We start from the raw sequence: 19,502 nt of genomic DNA, 5'->3' as shown, positions 1-19,502 counted from the left end.
TGGGGGTGGGGAGTTTGGAGGCTTTTAGGCTCCTACACAGAAGTGTTATCTGCTGTTGATGGGATTCTCGCTTTGCCTCTTCACTCTCAGGGGAATTGCTATATAGGAGTTTGACTCAGTATTAATAAAAATATTTATGTGAGAGAGTTTCAGGAGATGGACAACGTTGTTTAAAAGCTCTTTACTAGGAGAGAGGTGATGAAATGGCATTTGCATTTGCATAAGTCTCCTGGGACTTGTCAAAGCCACAGTAGCAACAACTGTGCTCGATTGCAGCATGCATTTTAATGTTCCTTGGAGCATTGATTATAATTGTGCCAGGGAACTAAGTACAGAAGTTGCATGCTTACCCTCTACTGCGTACATAATATGCACCCTCCTTAAATGTGTTCTAGCTTTTGAGTTGAGCAGAAGATGCTGCTTCTCTTTTCAGTGAGATAAGATGAGATTTAGGCTGCAATCTAAACATACTTATTAGAGAATAAGCTCTCTTGAGCACAGGGGGGAATATACTGCTGAGTAAACAGGCATAGGATTTCACTGCAAGTTCTGAATATAAGTCACATGGGCCTTTGGAGGATGACTGACTTGGAGCTTAAGAAAAATATTTAAAGTTTATATATTGCCATTTTGTGTAAGTTCCCAGGCAGTCATCCTCCAAAAGGCTATATGACTAAAATTCATAAGTGGCAGTGAAATCCGTGCAGGTAGTTTTAAACAGACATTGTCTTAAGTCCTTCAAGGAATCCGAGTGTCACACAAGGTTCTGAAATGAAATGTGAGGAGGAAATTTGGGGATGGGGTCTTAATTAAATTCCTTGAAGAAGGCACTTCAGAATATTCAGGGGATGAAAAAGAACGACCAGCCTCAAACACAAGTTTACATTATTACATTGTCTTCAACTGTCTCATAACTTGAACTTGCTTACATATTGAAAGATTAGTCAGTGGAAAGAGCTTGTTTTGCATTCCAAGTCAGGGTACCATGTGAATTATACAGTGGACACCTTGAACTTCTAATGTTGAAATAAGACTGAAAGCCAGGAGGCTTATGTTGTGGCTGTCTCCAGGGCATCTGTTTTTTTTTTTTTTGTTTTGTTTTTTTTTTAAACATTTTCCTGAATTTCAGCTTGCGAAAGCATCTGTTCAAAGGGCATCAGCTTACTACTTTAACAGAATTAGTGTACAGCTTGTGTAGACATACAAGATAACATAGACATGGCCAACCTTTTCACTGAAACACTTGGTTATGTTGCCTTTGTTATATGGATGTGTGTGCATGCTGATCGTCTAGGAATTGCATCATGTGACAGCAGCAAAAAATTCATCACCCTACCTGTTAGCAGCCTAAAGCAGACAATACATTTTATATAGGTGCCCACCCTAGTTCTTTTTCAGCAACTTTAAAACAAGAAAAAAACAATCTAACAGCACAGCCTCTGCACAAGGGACATCAGTATTACAACCTAGTTTGGGGATTAGAGCTAGATTATAATTTTGAAACAACCACCTTGCTGTGTGTGCCCACAATGATGGGCCCTGAGACACACAGCCCAGGGTCTTTCTTGACAGGGAAATGTAATGAACAACCACAACTAGGGTCTATCTTTGCAATGGAATATGTGAACAAATAACCAGCCCACAATGGAAGTTTAAAAGCTTTATTTCCTAAGTTAGTTTTACACAGCTAGAGCATCTTCTGTCTGATGGGAGGTTACCCTTGGGGAATGGGAAATAGAGTGAAAAATTTATCCTACCTAAGCAGACTAACCCTACACCACTAAAAATCCCAGCCCACAAGGAAAAATAGGAAAAGGGTGAGATGTGAGAGGAGATGCTGCCTGTTTGGGTTTTGCTGTGTAGCCTTCTCCAACTTGGCCCGGAGAGAGAACTACCTTTATAGAGATACAGGATGGAGCAAAGTCCTTGCCCTCAGGATCCAGAATGCCACAATATTGCAAAGTAGTATAGCCCAGATTGCTTGCATCTTCACACCTCACATCTGCTAGCCCCAGCCTCACTTATTTGCTTTCTAGCCACTGTAAGCAAAAGATATTCATAACCACACACACAAATGTATCCTTTCTGCTATGCTGTTGCCTTGTGGTTACTAGGGCTTGAACTGCTTTCTCAAGGCTAGATTTCTTCTGCAAAAAGCTTCATTAGTTTACTAACAGCTTAAACATTTAAAAGTTAAGAGTTAATATTAGGAACAAGTGGTTTACTACAAGGATATGTGCTTTAGCATTATATGTAGTAAAAAATTAATATCTCATAAGCATAAAGGCTGTAGGTTGCCAAATACACAAGTTGGCCATAGTTTTTCTGCTTTATTATGGCTGGCAACTTACTGTAAGCATGTTTAAATAATACAAGATGCATTTTAATCATTACAACGCTACAGCCAAATTTTGGACTTCCCTGACAATGATTTGCAGTCCTCATGAGAGGTATGCAGCAAAATGTCAGTGCACTCTTCAGTAGCCAGAGCTACTGGATTTGGCCAACCATGCCACAGGCTTGATATAAGAAGGGAAGAAAGGAAGCCTGCAGAAGGAAGCCTCTATTCCAAGAAGAGAATGAAGGAAGCCCCTGGCACACCACCCTCAAAACCACTCTGGTAGGTCAGGTGAACCCCCATAGCATTGTGCAGGGGAGGAAAGGGGAGACTGTTCTGTTCAGCAAGCAGATATTATTGTGCTGATGGAATGATCTCTCTAGCATTATGTTGAATTCCACTCTTACATATGTGCATTGTTTTTAATTCAATGGACATAGAGACATACAGTCCCCACCTGCACTCTGAAGTGGTACAATCCTAAAATGACTGTATGTGATATTTCTGAATGTGTATTTAACCTGCATCTAAGAATAACAAATGTTTTGTTAGCACACACTCAAAACAAACGATTTCTTTTTCTTCGATACAGCTTAAATGTGTTTGTTTACACGCACCTTTTCTGGATACTTGCACATACAGACAATCAAAATCCATACCAATTTTCTGGAGAGGATTGCAATTATAGTGTCAGCATAGCAGCAAGCACCCCATCATCCTGATGATAGGGACAATGTCAGTGCAAGCTGGTCTTGTGCCATGGTCCTGTATATATGGGAAATCCTTGCCCTTTACAAGAAAGAGAAAAGCTGGAACCTGGAGTGCAGGAAGGCCCAAGAAAAGAAGTTGGCTATTTGCAAGTATTGTATGGTTTCTACGTGGATTTCTTGGACTTCTCTAAGGATTATGCTTCTTACATTGTTCTCAACCAGTGAAATGTATGTTGTTTTTTTAAAACCCTTTCGATTCTAATAGGATTTTCCTTATTTTTAGGCTGTCTCACTACAAGTCTGAGTGCTGATCTTGCCACATCTGTAGGGACAGAGCCAGCAGAGCAGATGCCACCAACACTGTCAAGTGCCACAAAAAACAAGCTCTCTGGGAAGCTGCGCCGATCTGCGAGCACTCTCAGTAAATCTTCAAGTTAAAACACTTTCAAAGCTGAAAACAATGTAAGGAGACATATACTTTAAGTCTCCTTTCATTAACTATATTCCTGGAACTGGTAATATTTGGATACCGCCTAATGAACTACATTTTCATATAAAATTATGATTCCTGAAGTTTCAAACTTAACATTTTCATGTGGATCATCTGAATTATGCAACATGCTTTTCACTTGATAATTTCTGCCACTGGAAGCAATGAAGTCAAAAGCTCTTTTGGCAAGTTTACCATTTAACTGTAACCCTATTTTCTTGTTTTACTAGTAGAGATTGTAGAACTGAAAACCAATGAATTTCTTGGTTGTGACATTTAAATTGCATTATAATTTGAAATTTAGTAGGCGGAATTTTTAGTTTGTTGATGAAATGCCAATTTAGCCAAGCGATGTACTTTTTAAGTCCCACTGATGCCAATGGGGAGATGAGAGCATGGTTTACTAATTCTCTTCTTTTGAAATCAATGGAACTTTGCAAAGAGCTTCACTTTGGTTGGAATGTGCCCAAAATATGGATAGATGATTCTGCTTTTCAGTATATCTTCAGACACACTATTTCTTTCCCACTATTTCTTTCCAAAGACCATTCTTCTGTGCATAACTAAGTACACTTCAATAATAACTGTTCTGAGTAACACTGGTAGTAAAAATAAAAAACAGAAATAATGTTTTATATACAAGACATAGATTACTAGGTCATTTAAACCTCACTTTGGGTAAGTTAAATATGGCACATGCCAACTCAGTTTCTGTTTCTTAATATTATTCTTGATAAAATTGGACCAAAGTTAAATACCTTCTTACTCCACATGATTAGCGTGGTGTGATTTAATCATGTCTAGAAGCACTTGCTACTTGATCAGTATAGAAAGACTGCTTGGTTGACCTTCTGGAAAAATGTGGATCAATGTAATGTCTATCGTGAAATCAATTCAGAACATCCGCATACATTATGAAGATAAAGCTGGTTCATGCAGTCTTGAAATGTGCAGCAGTTCAGGATCATGTACCCTCTAACCTTCTTGCTTAGGACTTCCAGTATGATCTAAGGAAATGTTTATCCAACTAAGCAATCAGACCTAGCTGTATCTATGAGCTGTGCTAGTGCAAACCATTATTTTCATGTTATGCATGTAGCAAATCACACTGGTCTTTCCTATCCAATTCTTGCCCAGACACTTTGTGTAGAAAATACTCATGTGACCATCCCATCCCCAACCTCAACATTAATTGCTGTGGATTTGGAGGCTCCTCACTCATTGCAGTACCAAATTATGGTACCCTCTGTGATTAGGCATTTTTACCAAGTTGTCACTTTGCTACAGATTAGATGTGGATAGCTTGATTTTTCTTTGTTATTTTGTGATGAATTTTGTTTTGTTGCACATATTTTCATGTTGGGGAAAACTGTTCACTAGACAGTGCTTCTAGTTATTATAGCTAATAACTAACATCTTTTTCCATTGGCATGGAAGGAAAAAAACAGTAGTGTCTTATATAACATATTTCCAAATACTACTGCTTATAGCTATGCTTTCAGATTGAAAGTATTCTTAATTTCGTATGTGACCTGGAGACCTGGAGACTTTGAGAGCTACATATCTTTTAGTGACAAACTGAAAATTTTGCACAACCCAAACCACTCAGTAATAAAGGTTTAAGGATGAAAAATACATTTAAAAATTGCCCCCTGAGAATAAATTGGATTGAAATAGCTTGAAGCCATTTTCTCCCAGGCCTACAATATACATTAAACTTTGCAGTAAAAGTAACACCTTTCCGGAACAACATTGTTAGGAACTGGTGGTGTGTGGAATTCTTGCTCTTTTGAAGTCAGCAACCTCAATCCAGTGTGGCATCAGTACCACCTGCAGCAAATGCAAAGCATTTCTTGACACTGAAATGAATACAGCAGCCCTATTTCTGACTACTAAGGTGCATGTATCTGGAAACTTTCATAGGCTTACTTTGAGCCCACTGCCATAGTTATTTAGCTGACTTCAGTCAACTACTGCTATTCACTGAGATGAAAATTATGTCCTCTTTGGTGGTTCTAAGTATTTGTTAAGAGTTTTGAGATACATTAGACTGTGAGATTGATTTCCTTGGCCAGTAAAAAAAAGGGGGGGTGCATCCAATCCCTGTGACATCTTTGATTTGTTAGGTCTGCTTTAAACAATCTGTATATCTGATGTAGAATTTGTTTATTTTTCTCTGTTTAACACTGAAATGCAATCTCAAAATGTGATGTCCCTATGTGTATTTTAATCGGAAGGGACACCCCCCTGCACCCCACCAACTACAATTCCAACTGTATGCCCCAGAGGCAACAGTTTGGTGGTGGTGTTATTTTACTTAAACCTTGTGAATATATTAATTTACAGTCTACCTATTTTCATGTCTGCAATTATTTATTTATTCTTAGTAAAAATTGTTTGAAAGCTACTGATGGCAATATTTTATAGTAGTTAAAACACAAAACTAATAATAAAATCAAGGAAATAATAAACTAGAATCAAGTTACTGTTTGATTACCAAGGAATTTACTGTTTGATGTGTACACCCTCCAAATTAAACACTGAACTTTGTTCTGTTAGCATGAAATTCACACGCTTCTGGGAAATGTAGGCAAGTAGCATGATGATAATATGTCCAATTGCCATTAACTTTATTTTTCCATGTATAAGACAATGTTTTTTGCTTTAAAAAAAGTCAAAAATTGGGTGTTGTCTTATACATGGATGGTGAATGCACAGGGGTTTAAAGTAGTTGGGGTATTTTAATGCACATAAAGTAAGACTTAGCTGGGTAGGAACTCCTGACTCTGAGAGGTTTTCAACCCCCTAACCATAGGCTCAGATAACATATGCATGCAGGAATAGACTGCAATCTTTCATTTCCTCTATTTCCAGTGTTCAGGCTTTGGGTGCCGATGTTTATGTAACAAAAAAAGCACCACACTCACAGGAGAGAAGTTTTAGCAGTTTGGGAAATAACCTGAGGCTTACAGAAGAACAAGATATTGTTGAGGGAACTCCAAAAACAGCTCAGTGATGACTACGTTTGATCAGGGGCCAAAGAATGCTGATTGGTCATCCTCCACCTTGGACACACAAAAAAGCAAAGACATTTTTTACCTGTTTTGACTTTCATTTCCCCATCTTGTAGTGGCAGTTATTATGGTGGTGGTGGTGGCGGGGACCTAGATAATTGCAGCCCAGATTCTGTTTCGTAGTTTTACCTGCAGATTACTTTAGGGTCTGGGTAGCCCAAGTCTACCTGAGTTAGGCTAAAATGTTTTTGGAAGCCAAAAGGCTGGTTCAGATGGAAAACAGAGGCCCCAATTATGTCTCTGTTTTCCATCCGAACCAGCTTTTTGGCTTCCAGCTCACAGAACACAACAGGATCTGAATAGCTGCTATTATCTACCATCAAGCCTCACTTTCTACTCCTACCTCACATAATCTAGCACAGGGATGGGGAGTGGTCCTCTAGAAGTTGTTGGGCACGTCTTGCCAGCCCCACTGTGAGTGGCCATCAGTCCAGCAACATTTGGACGGCCTAAAGTTCCCCATCTGTTTTTTACCTTACATCATTTAGACTGTGTGTATCAAATGCAACAGAAATTGTGGGAGTAAAATGGAGTTCCTGAATTATTTTATGAAACCTTTAATCACTAGAATGGTTGTTCCTTTTTCTATAGCTATTAACTACTGACATCACAATAGTGAGGGGGTAAATCCTCACTTGCAAGGAGTCTGAAGCAAGATTTCCTGTACTCAAGTACAGAGGGTACAGCTTCCCATCTCTTTCTCCCCCACAATTCCCTGTGCACTGAGCCTCCATATCCGTGCCTTGGGTCATCCCTACACCAAAGCAAAATTTCTGATCTTAAAAGTTTGGTGTAGTTAATGCGGCTTGATCAGACCTTTTACTTCCATCCATTCTACTTCCATCCATTACTTCCATCCAACAGAACTCTAATATGGCTGAAAGCATTAGACAAAGGATCCTGTTAGCAAAGCTGCCCCATTTTAATGTGAAGTGGGTGCTCTGTTTATTCAAGATTAGCTGGTCACCTGGCACTCTGTTCGTTTAATTTATCTTGTTCCCACTGCTGTTCTGATCATTACTACTTTAATAATCACACCAGCTAGTGAAGAGGATCAGTCATCTGGACTTAAATTACTTTGTTTGTGCCCAATTCTTGCTATGCTTGTTACTGTAAAAATATTACTTCATCACAGGCATGCCAACTGCTAGGGGGGTTACCTTGGGGTAATGAATCCTTGGGGGGCCATATTTGTTTGTGAGGGGCTAGGCCCCCTCAATGTTTGCCAGACACGATGCATGACGTCACAAAGTCTTGTGTGACACCCAGAGATTGGACGCAATGCCCAGACACAACACCATCACACACAACGTCCAGGCATTGCGCAGTGGCAGCTTAGCTCCTCCTCCTGCCACACAGGAGAAGCAGCCCCCAGCCCATGGCATGGGCAGGAGGAGGAAGAGGAGGAGCTGCTGTCAAGAGAAGCTGAGTTGTAACACACAACAGCATCACAGCCGATGTCCAGGCATCGCATGGTCACACAAGATTGAAGGAGCCAGGAACACGGGGGCAGCTCAGCTCCTCCTCCTGCCACGGAAGGGAAGCAGCCCCCAACCCATGGTGGTGGCAGGAGGAAGAGGAGGGGGAGGAGCCACATGCCATGGAAGCCAAGTTGCTGTGCAACGACTGGACATCGCGTGTGACAGCGTCGCCTCTGACATCCGGCGCTGTGCATGTCACAGCATCACATGTGATGCCCAATGTTATGTTGTGCAGCCAGGCCCCCATCTCATTCCTGAGTCAGCACCTCTGCTTCATCATCAGTTTATTATTTTCAACAGATCAGCAATAAGACCAAAAATAAAAGCATACAGTACATCATAGCCTTAAGGGCTGAGCAAAATGCAATGCAAAATGGTATTGGCTAAAGTTTCATATATAGAAGATAACCTAAGCAGCCCCTGAAAATTTTCTTTCCAACTTTGGGTGGTTATTCATCTCTTTGTCCTCACTCTCACTAATAAAAATTTGACCACTTTCTATGATACCCATGGTATTTTATCTCCAAGTAATTAACACTACATTGAGCTACCTGCCTGCTTGTTTGGCCAGTAAATTGGCAATCATTTGCTAACAAACTCCAACATAAAAATTACAAAACAAAGGCATACATTCCACAGATTCCACCTCTTGGTTCTTAGTAGCACAAAATCTCAAGAGAAAAACACCAACAAATCTCCCCCAAACCAATTGAGAAGGCAGCACATTAGATCTGGTTAGAGCAGGGGTAGGCAACCTAAGGTCCGTGGCCCAAACGCCTTCTCAATCTGGCCCATGGACGGTTCAGGAATCAGCATGTTTTTACATGAGTAGAATGTGTGCTTTTATTTAAAATGCATCTCTGGGTTATTTGTGGGGCACAGGAATTCATTCATTTTTTGTCTTCAAAATATAGTCCGGCCCACCTCATGGTCTGAGGGACGGTGGACCAGCCCACGGCTGAAAAAGGTTGCTGACCCCTGGGTTAGAGTAAACACCCTATGACAGTGGTTCCCAATTAGCAGTCTGAATACACCCACAGCCCCATCCCTTGCCTCCCCCCAACTAAATATTTGTCATTTTTGCATGGTAATATCACAAATTTTATGGTCTGTTCTAGTGCTTTGCAATTTTTCAATGTATTGGCCCAAACCGGTTTTGAAATCACACCGCAATAACAATTTTGACCCGGCAATACGCAGCAATGTATCACTCCTTGCATGAGAGAGAGCAGAGCAGCCAATTTCAAGCTGTCGTCAATATCACATGATGATCTCAGCCGATAACACTGCTGATCTGAGCTGCCTTCCCTCACGCGGATGGAGAACAGGGCAGCTGATCGCCCTCACTTCAAGGCACTGTGGCACTACCTTCCCCTGGCACTGAGGCAGAGCGGCTTTTCTCAGTCAGCAGGAAAGCAGCAGCAGCCACAGTGGACGTGCATCTTCGCTGGCTGCCCCGCTGATCGTGACTTGATGCACCCCCCATCCCTATCTCCTCCCACTCAAACCATGCAGTGGAAGTGACTCCCCTTCCTCGCCTCCCACCTCCATCTGATCTCCATGGCTGCTCCTTCGCTCATCCCCACGCCTGATCTCCAATTTCAGACATTGTGATATGCAGTATTGGAATATTATTATTATTATTATTATTATTATTATTATTATTATTATTATTATTATAATGCGGTTTCCCAACCAAATATTAAAACACAATACAGCATTAAACATTAAAAACTTCCCTAAACAGGGCTGCCTTCAGATGTCTTTAAAAAGTAAGATAGTTGCTTATTGCCTTGACACCTGATGGGAGAGCGTTCCACAGGGCAGGCACCACTACTGAGAAGGCCCTCTGCCTGGTTCCCTGTAACCTCACTTCTTGCAGTGAGGGAACTGCCAGAAGGCCATCGGCACTGGACCTCAGTGTCTGGGCTGAATGATGGGGGCAGAGACGCTCCTTCAGGTATACAGGACCGATGTTTAGCCACTGATGTTGAAAAGCAGATATTGCTCAGCCCTAATCTGTTTTTTGTATACCTAAAATCCTTTGCTTATTAAGGGCTACCCCAAAAATGACCACATGTGTACTAGAGAGCCAGGTAAATTGCATTCCCAACAGCAAAGATTTGATGTGTTATGATTAATTCTGTATAATCTGTTGGGGCACATGTACCAGCGATGTGCCATCTTTAAAGCATTATCTCAAGTTCTTATTGAGATGGATCTGAATGTAGTTTATGGGACAACTCAGCCAGATGGGCAGGGTATAAATAATAAAAATATTATTATTATCCCAAATATGTTCCCAGAGCTGTTCCTCTGATTCTTCCCCAAAGTATTTTCTCCATTTTAGTCTTAATGAAGTAAGAGGAAAAGCAGCCAATTGTGCGAGAATTTATGTTATGCAGTAATATAAAAGCTTCATCCAGAAACTGTTTTTGTTGGGTATTAGGTACATAAATAGAACACAATGTCAGCCAGGAGTTATCTAACTGACATTTGAAGAAGCTAAATCTTCCATTAGTGTCACTTAGTATAACTTTTAACTGAAACTCAAGTTTAGGTGAATTGCTGACCCTCTACTTTTGGAAGTACCTTGTAAGGCGTACCAATCTCCACTTCCACTTGGAAGGATTTTGTAACAGTATTGTGTTTCATTTTTTTAAAAAATGTCTCTTTTTTAAAAAAAATAAGGCCTGGGTTATCTTGCTGTAAAGCAAACCTTATTGTTTTAATTGTTGTACCCAGGCCATTTACACTCCAAGTTACTGCAGTTAATTGTGGCATTAGAAGATTAATTTAAAATTATGCAGCATATTAGGCCTGGGCGAAGTATCAATACATTTGTTTTAAATGTAAAATCACAAGAGCGATTTCAGAATTTCCAATCAGGCAATGTATCGTGAATCCCCCGGTCTGCTTGCAGCCGGGCCGCCTGATGCTCACCCACTCCTTCCCTCCACAGCCCAGTTGCTGGCCTTGGGAGTTGGGCTTGCCTGCCTGCCAGCCTTCCAGTGTGTTCGTTTTTTTCCCCTGGCTGCGTTAGCATTGGCAGGCTGCCTCTTCCCTCCGTTCCTCCTCACCCCATGGAATGGTGGCTCCCAGTAGCTGCCACTTGTGCAGCAAGACTATCACTGGGGTGAGCCGCAGCTGGCAGTTCTGGGGAGGCCAGTGGCTCTGTGGTACCATGCCATGCCATTTACCTTCCCGTCGCAGCGGTCCCTATTTATCTACTTGCACTGGCATGCTTTCGAATTGCTAGGTTGGCAGGAGCTGGGACAGAGCAACGGGAGCTCACTTTGTTGTGGGGATTTGAACCACCAACCTTCTGATCAGCAAGCCCAAGAGGCTCAGTGGTTTAGACCACAGCGCCACCCATGCGCTCTGGTTTCTGTCACGGTGTTCCGTTGCACCAGAAGCAGTAAAGCTGTCTGTAGACAAACGCCAGCTCCCGCAGCCTGAAAGCAAGATGAGTGCCGCAATCCCATGGTCGCCTTTGACTGGACTTAACCATCCAGGAGTCCTTTGTCTTTTTTTACCTTTACCATGCCATGCAGCACTCTGGGTGCTGCGCTCAACCCAGAGCAGTGCTGTCCGACCAGCTTCACCAGGAAGAGGCAGAAGCTGCACACGGTTACATTAACTGCCTTCTTCCTTCCCACCTCCTTCCAACATCCAACATCTGATATAGCAAAGTTTAGCTGGCAATATCACCCAGCCCTACAGTATATACCAGGCAATAGATCTATTAAGCATCATTGTAATTCCAGTCTTTTTGTCCTATTCCATCAGCACAAAATGAATTCCATCATGCCTTGCCGTGATGTCACTGCCTCCATAAGTAACCAAATTAACCAATTGAATGGCACCACCAACTAACCAGTTTCCCAAATACAGTATAGAATAAAGCAGTAGAAGACCACTCACCAGGCCAATATGCATGCAGGCAAAAAACTCCTACTTGGTCCCTTGGGCAACCTGCAAAGTTCCTACACTGAGTCCTAGGAGGGCAAGGTGGTTGCTGGAAACTGAAGAGGTGGGGAGGAAGTGGCATAGCCTTATATAGCCTCAGTCCATATGCCTCTCCATGCTGTGTGTAAATGCACACCAGCAGAGCAGGTCCTTCTCTTCCATCCTGAACACAAATATGCCATGCCAACAGGTAACTTCTTTGATAAGTAACCTTATTAAAGCACTATTCCATGCATATTAACTAAGTGCCTGAAAGGTGAATTCAAAATGCACACAGTCCCCTGCGTATATTTAGAAGCATTCAGTTCATCACAACCATGACATGCCATTACAACAGAAGTTAGCAATTCCCCTGTGTCTACCAAGTCTTCCAAGTCAGCTTCCTCCCCCATAGGCAGTGCAATCCTATGCATGCTTATTTGGAAGTAAACTCACCTGTGTTGTTCAATCTATCCCTCAAAGCAATTGTATACACAACTGATTTCAATAGAACTTACTCTCAGGTAACTGTGTATATATAGAATTGCAACAAAAAAACTTAATAGTGGCAATTCTAACACTGTTGATCAGAAACTATGAAGCACTGCAGTGGTAACTCGGGTTACATACGCTTCAGGTTACATATGCTTCAGGTTACAGACTCGGCTAACCCAGAAATATTACCTCAGGTTAAGAACTTTGCTTCAGGATGAGAACAGAACGTGCTCCGGCGGCACGGCAGCAGCAGGAGGCCCCATTAGCTAAAGTGGTGCTTCAAGTTAAGAACAGTTTCAGGTTAAGAATAGACCTCCAAAACAAATTAAGTTCTTAACCTGAGGTGCCACTGTATAGCACATCACACATTATGCTGATGAAATTGCACAGCTAAAGCCCCCAAGTGAAGAAAACATCCCCAAGAACTAAACCTTAAGACAACTGTCACATTCTAAGGTTAATCCTCACAATAAAAAGGTTTTTAAAAGCAATGAATTTCAATTATTTTCTCTGCTGTTCTCAGACCTTCCTAATGTGTGTCATTGTCCCAAAAAGTATGTTTAGCTGAGACAGTGTGTCAGAACCTGCTGTGCCCAGGTTCTGTAACTCCCTCCCTGGACTTATCTTGCCCCCCTTTTAGCACTAGGTTGTTGAACACGTTTCTTTTAGGAAAAGGCTTCTTTTAGGATAGGACCATGAGTGGTTGCATTCTCCATGATTTGGTCCTGATTTGCTAGAAGTTCACTTACTTAATTGCAGTTTGTACTTTTAATTTTGCTGCTTTTACTATTTTACTGTTATTTTATAATTGCTTTAATTATTGTTGTTAGCTACCTTGAGCTTTGTTTACGAAAAGCAGGGGATAAATATTTTAAATCAATAAAAGATTATCCTATTTCCCCCACCATTAAGTTCCACTCTTCTTGTAGGTTCCAGTTTCTGATGTTGCAAAGGAAGGAAGGTTTCCTGTAAATTTAAAAGTATGCACTAGAAGAAGGAATTCAAGCAGGCACAGTTTCTGCTGCAGAGGTGAGAAAAGCAGACTACTGCGTGTTTACATCTGGTCTTCTTTAAAAGAGAGGGAGTGTCCTAGGTGAAAACTCTTGAAAGCACCCTGAGATATTTCCATCTTTTGGTTAGGGAAAAATTAATAATTTTGCCATTATTGGTTTTAGAGTACTTTGAATGCACAGTTGCAATGTGTGGCTGAGGTCAGGAACACATATGCCTGCCTATCACTTTATGCTCAGTGGGGTTCATTGGCAGCTGAATTTGTGGGCTGACTCTATGGGGAAAACAATGCAGATGACATGAAATTTCTCCCTATGATGACAAAGGAAAGGGCGTCTCAGAAAAGGTTGAAAGGTTCATTATTTTGCAAACCAGGGAATAATAACCTTGGGAGAAACTGTTCTAAAATTCATCTTCTCTTCCTTTTGGTGAGCCTAGTCCTCCACTGCAAACGAGCAATGAAGTGGCACTGAGCAGGAAACTATACAGGCTGAACAAATAATGATCCTCGGCTTTAAAGTGGCAAATGCCAACTGAGCAACTCTCAACCCAATGGGCACAAGCTACCACTGCCTATGCAGCTTCTATTCGCTTTGAAGAACAATCTTCTGCTGGATTGGGCCCAACACCTGTGCTCCTTTCATGTGCTTACAAAGGCTCACAAAATCACTATTTAAGGAGGACAATCCCATTCCTTCCCTTCCCCCTCCACCCTGCCCCAATTTCAGATCACAGGTGCTCTTGAGGAATAAATCACCTATTACTTGGCATAAATAAATAAGTACAAGAAATGTCACTAGAAAGGGATAGTAGCCAACCTGTTTGCCCTCTCGATGTTAGACTCCAGATGTCCCCCTCTTTTAAAAAATTAAATATCTAAGAGCAAGCCTTTGACCTTGGGTCCAAATCCCCCTTGGCTACCAAGGAACTTCTCATTTTGGGGCTTTTTGGCCTCCTTGCTCATCCTTCTTTCCCTACCTGGAGTATGGAACCAACAATATGGCCAAACCTGAAAGGAATGAGGTTGAGAAGACAGAGCTAATGAGGCTTCTCTTCTCTTATGCCTTCTGGCTAGGTTTCTCTGCTCCATTCCCAGCCCACCAGCGAAGGAGGAAGAGGGTCCCTCTGTTCTCTCCCCAAAAGGAAGGCATTTGCTCAGAGGTCAACTCAAGGGAGAGCCCGCCTGCCTTGCAGCCAGCCCTGGCTCCTCAGGGCCAGCCCCCCGCCAGGCAAGGTGAGGCCACAGCCTCAGGCAGCCAAATCCACAGTGGGGGCAGCAGATCCCAATGTAGAATCACAGAATCCTAGATCTTTAGTACCTCCCTCCCTTGTTCCTGATGTAATCTTTCCTCACCTCTTTTTGCTTGGCAGGGAGGGGGGCGCCATTTTGTGGTTCTCCTCAGGTGACAAATATACTGTATTGGGCCCTGGGCCTGGGCCTACTCCGCCTGCCAAGGCCTGAGGGAAGAGGCCTCTCGGCTTCCCGCCATTCCGCGCTGCTGAGCCGCCTCCTCGTAGGCCTGCTGCTGCTCCCCTCGGAGGGAGGCGGTGGCCATTTTGAGGAGGGGGGGGGGTTCGTTTCGATTTTGAAGCCGGTTCTGGTGGCCTTTGGCAGGCGCCCGGCGGGGAGAGACGCGGGTCCGGCCTCTTCCTCAACTTCACGTATCTGGAGCAGGCCTTCTGAAGGAAGCGTCTCCCTCGCCCGTGGGGCAGCCAGAAGCGAAAGCATTTCGCCCGCCGGGGTCAAAGGGCTCGGCGGGGCTCCCCCCTGCCCCCCCCCCGCCCCAGCGGAGCCCCCCAGAGCCCGGGGTGGGAGGGGGCGCTGCGCGAGACTGGCGGAGGGGCGAGAGTTCGGCGAAAGGAGCGAAGTCAAGCCGGGCTGCAGCGGGGAGGAGGTTCGCGGCTTGCCTTCCTCTTGCCCGCGAAATAAGCGAGGCGCCGTGGCGAACAAACACCGCTGGGCATCGCCCCGCAAAGGGCACTATGGGCCCCCGCCCCCGCCCCCCGCCCCGTCCAAGGCTGACCCTGGAGCTCGGGCGGCGAAGCGCCTGCGGAGACGGACCTCCCTGCGCTTCTCCCCGCGGAAGGGACTGGGGCGCCCAGCGGCCAAGGGCAGGAGGAAGGAGGCATTGGGCGAACTTTCGGAACTTTACACACTAGAAAGCATCCTTGGAAAAGCGATCTGGGGTTCTCGGATGAGCCGCAGCACAGCAGCAGGGCTTTTCTCAGGAGGACGCTTCCCGCCCCCAGGATCGCGAGCTCGAAACTCCGAAGGATGCTCGCAAAACTAATCCAACTCGCTGGCTGCCATTAGCGGTTCTTACTTTCTCCTTTGCCTGAAAACACCCGCACTCTGATCCGAAAGATGCCCCCCCCCCCAGCCCTTGGGGTGGCGGCACCTCCATTACTGCATAACTCCAAGGTTGAGCCGTGGCAATGAAGAGATGCGTCAGTGCTGAGGCTGTGGGAGCCTTGTAACCTACCTATTAAGCTTTTTAAAATCTGGACGCCTTATCAAAATGTAATCTCTGAACAATAAATAATTACGGAGTCAATTCAGACCCACCAGTTTAAGGATTATTAACTTTGATTGGCTTTTGCTATTTTAAAAACAGACAAACCATGAATCGAAAACCAGGAATTTTTAATAGGAAATGAGGCTGCAATCCTATGCATATGCCGTTAGAAAGAAGCCTCCTTAAACCTCATGGGACTTACTACCTAGGAAATGTAGATAGGGTTACGGTACAAAATGAATGTAAAATGAAAACAGAAATGAATAAAGTGTATCTGAATTTGAAAATACTTTTATTTGAATAGTAAATAGACAGTTAAAACAGTTCTATTGAAGCGTTCTATAAATAGCTAACAGTTAAGAAAATAATTGTGTAGAAAAGAGATTGCATCTAAAAGGAAGCTGAGCTATCCGCGAGCCCTCGAAGCAAGAAGAGAAGGGTTACAGTTGTATGTTTATTCTAGGTATAAAAATTAAACCCTTTTCAACAGATCCCTTTAAAAAAGACTTAAAAATGCACAGTGAAATGGCAGGAGGGGGCGAACTGGAGGAGTTGGTGGGAGAGAGGCAAAGCACATCAAAAATAAACACCATAATTAATAATAAATAACGAATAAATAACAATTACGCATAAATCAACATATACAGATAAGCATCAACATAGAGATCTACTTCGAAAAGGAACAAACATAAAAAGATTGGCATGTCATTGTATTAAGGCAGCTTCTACAACATTTTTTTGGAGACAAACAACGATTAAAGTCAAGGCATTTGTGGCTATACTAACCAAAGTTATATCTTTAAGCAGATTGATTTTGTTCACATCGAAATTTTTAAAAAAGAGAAGAAAACACACAGCGAAAAGGTAAAGCCAGATCCCAGCGGTTCACAAGCCATAATAAAGCTAATCAAGTGGGGGAAAGGTTCAGTTCACAGCCTGTGAAGTGTAAAGGCATCCATCATTTCTCAAGATTGACTTCGGGTGGGGGCGGGGGGAGAGAGAAAAGGGGAATCTTAAGTTTAAGCCAACCCTGAAGCTCTGGCCCCTGGAGCAGCCCCCGCGAGTGCAGTGGGGGCGTAGAGGAGGGAGCTGCTCCGGAGCCAGCGCTCCAGGGGAGCGGCGGAGAGAAGCCCGACACACCGTCGCAGAGATGCTCCGGGGCAAAAAGGCCGGCGGTTCTGCGAGACGGTGCGCGCTGCCCCCGTGGCCGGCGTCCAAGTCCCGCGGTTGCCCCGCTGGCCCTCCGGGGGGAAGGCCCGGCTGGGCTCCCTCTAGCAGGCCGGGCGCACGGGCACCTGCAGCAAGATGACCTGGCGGTTCTCCGACGGGTGGCACTTGTTGATGTGGCGGGTCAGGCCCGGCGAGCTGTAGAAGGTGGCCGGGCAGTACTTGCAGGGAAAGGCCTGGGCGGCGTGGAGCAGGCGCAGGTGGCGCTCCTGGGCGCTCTTGCCGGCGAAGGGCTCGCCGCACACGGGGCACGGGTGGCACTCCCCGGGCAAGCTCAGCGGGCTGGGGCGGGCGCCCGCCTCCTCGGGCGGGCCGGCGTCCGGGGGCTCCCGCGCCGAGGGCGGCCCGTCCAGCGGCTCGTGGTGCAGGGGCAGGTGCTTGCGCAGGGCGCTCTGGCGGCGGAAGCGCTTGGCACAGCGCGGGCACGCGAACTCCTCGCCGCCGCCGCCGCCGCCCTCGGGCTCCCCTCCGCTGCCGGGGCTCGGCGTGTCCCTCTCGCTGCCGCTGCCGGCTCCTCCTCCCTTGGCGGGGGGCTCGTCGGCCGCAGCCTTGGGCTTGGCGGCGCTGGGAGGCCGCGGCTTGTGCCAGCGGCGGTGCGAGGCCAGGTTGGCCGGGCAGCTGAAGAGCTTGTCGCACTCCGGGCAGCGGTACTCGACGCGCACGATGCGCGAGCACTTGTGCTGCGCCAGGGCCAGCGGGTCGGGGTAGCGCTCCTTGCACAGCTGGCAGATGAACTCGCCCAGCGGCTGCGCGCCGCCCGCGCGCGATCCTCCGCCGGCGCCCGCCTGGTGCTGCTGCTGCTGCTGCTGCTGCGGAGCCGTCGAGGCGGGCTCGGGGGGCCCCTCTTTGATGCGCAGCCCCAGCACCGGCGACGTCGTCACCTCATCCTCGAAGTGCAGCTTGCGCGCCGCCTTGGCCTTCCGGCCCTGAGGCCGCTTGGACGCGCTGGGGCTCGGCCCATGGCTGCGCTGCGGGGCCGCCGCCGGAGCCGGGGAGGGCGGCGGCGGTGGGGCGGCGGCGATGGCCGCGACCGCCCAGAGCTTGAGCTCGGCCCCGGGGCCCAGGAGCAGAGGCTCCGGCGCCGGAAAGGACTCGGCCGAGAGCGGCGAGCCCAGGTGCAGGTGGCGCTCCTCGCTGACGGCCCGCGCGGGGCTGCGCCGGGGCTGCGGGGCCGGGGCTGCGGGGCCGTCGGGCGTCCCGAAGTGCGGCGCCGCGGGCGCCAGCAGAAGAGGCGCCTCGGCGGGCTGCGAGGCCGAGAGCGGAGCGGGGATCGGCGGGGGCCCCAGCAGCTGCGCCGGGTCGCCTCCCTCGGCGGCCGCCGACGCCGGGCAGCAGCAGCGGCTCCGGTAGGAGATGGGCGTGGGTCTGCGGCTCCTCTTCACCAGGAAACCGCGGGGCATCCTCGGGCGGCTCCGGGAGGTGCCAAGGCGCCTGCCTGCCTCAGCCCGCCAGCGGCGCCGGCGCCCCAAGCCGCGTCTCCTCCCGCTCGTCGCCCGCGCTCCCTCCGCAGGGGCGCCTCCTTCCCGCCTTCCTGGCCCGCTCGCCCCCACCAGCGCGGCTCCTCCGCCGCCGCCGCCGCCTCCTCCTCCTGGCCGCGCTGCCCCCCCAGTCGCCCAGCCTCGCCGCCGCTTTTTAAGGGGGGAGGACAGCATTGTTCGTGCCTCCTGCTCCGCCCGGAGCCAATCAGCGCTTCCCGCGGCTGCTCCCTGGGCTTTGAGGCGGCGCGCTGGGCGGGCGGGCGGGCGGGCGCCTGGCGGAGGTGGAGGGCAGCAGATGTACCTGCGGGCTGGGGCGCTTCCCTGTCTTTCTTTCTTCCCTTTCGGGCGCCCCCTCCCCTCCCCTCCCCTCCCCCCCCGGCACACGCCCAGCTCCGCCTCCCGTCACGGTCTGCTGCTCCTCTATGGGAAGGCGCACGTGCCGGGCCTTTGTGTCTCCCGGGCGGGGGGCGCCGGAGCGAGAGAGCCATCAGCATGACAATGCCGCCCCCTCGGGGGAGCCAGGGCGCCCGAGTCGGGGGGGGGGAGAGAAGGGAGCGAAATAGCAACAAAGGAGAAGAATGGAGCCGAAATATGTCAAGGAGAGTGTTTAAAATGCAGGAGAGGGAGCGGCGAAAATTGAGGAGGAGGGGGGGCTGATTGTTTCGGGGGGCTTCGGACAAGGAAAATCCCGAGGAAAGATGCGCCGAGAAGGGGGGGGGGCTGAGGCGAAGGCG

General features: G+C 46.9%; 2 protein-coding genes across 6 annotated transcripts in view; one reads left to right on the top strand and one right to left on the bottom strand.

Annotated features, from left to right (window-relative positions):
• The window catches only part of RALGAPA2 (Ral GTPase activating protein catalytic subunit alpha 2), a 212,114-nt gene extending 206,105 nt beyond the window's left edge, over positions 1-6,009 (top strand). For 3 of the 5 annotated variants that reach the window (XM_081872571.1, XM_081872570.1, XM_081872576.1), the window contains one exon: positions 3,332-6,009. In XM_081872571.1, the coding sequence (XP_081728697.1) occupies positions 3,332-3,486 (155 nt within the window). In that variant the 3' untranslated portion in view covers positions 3,487-6,009. The remainder of the gene's footprint in view (positions 1-3,331) is intronic. The other 2 variants (XR_014159042.1, XM_081872573.1) reach the window with 2 other exon arrangements.
• Positions 6,010-16,338: 10,329 nt separating this feature from the next.
• INSM1 (INSM transcriptional repressor 1) lies at positions 16,339-18,813 on the bottom strand. The gene has a single exon (XM_081875140.1). It carries the CDS (start codon positions 18,688-18,690, stop codon positions 17,335-17,337), a length of 1,356 nt encoding a protein of 451 aa, XP_081731266.1. The 5' UTR covers positions 18,691-18,813; the 3' UTR covers positions 16,339-17,334.
• Between the last annotated feature and the right edge of the window lie 689 nt (positions 18,814-19,502).

Source organism: Podarcis erhardii, assembly GCF_964252035.2.
Source record: "Podarcis erhardii genome assembly, chromosome: 8".
Lineage (NCBI taxonomy): Eukaryota > Metazoa > Chordata > Lepidosauria > Squamata > Lacertidae > Podarcis > Podarcis erhardii.
This window is presented reverse-complemented; position numbering and strand designations above follow the sequence as displayed.

Coding starts and splice junctions, on each gene's coding strand:
- INSM1 (XM_081875140.1), bottom strand. CDS start 18,690: ATGCCCCGCGGTTTCCTGGTGAAGAGGAGCCGCAGACCCACGCCCATC.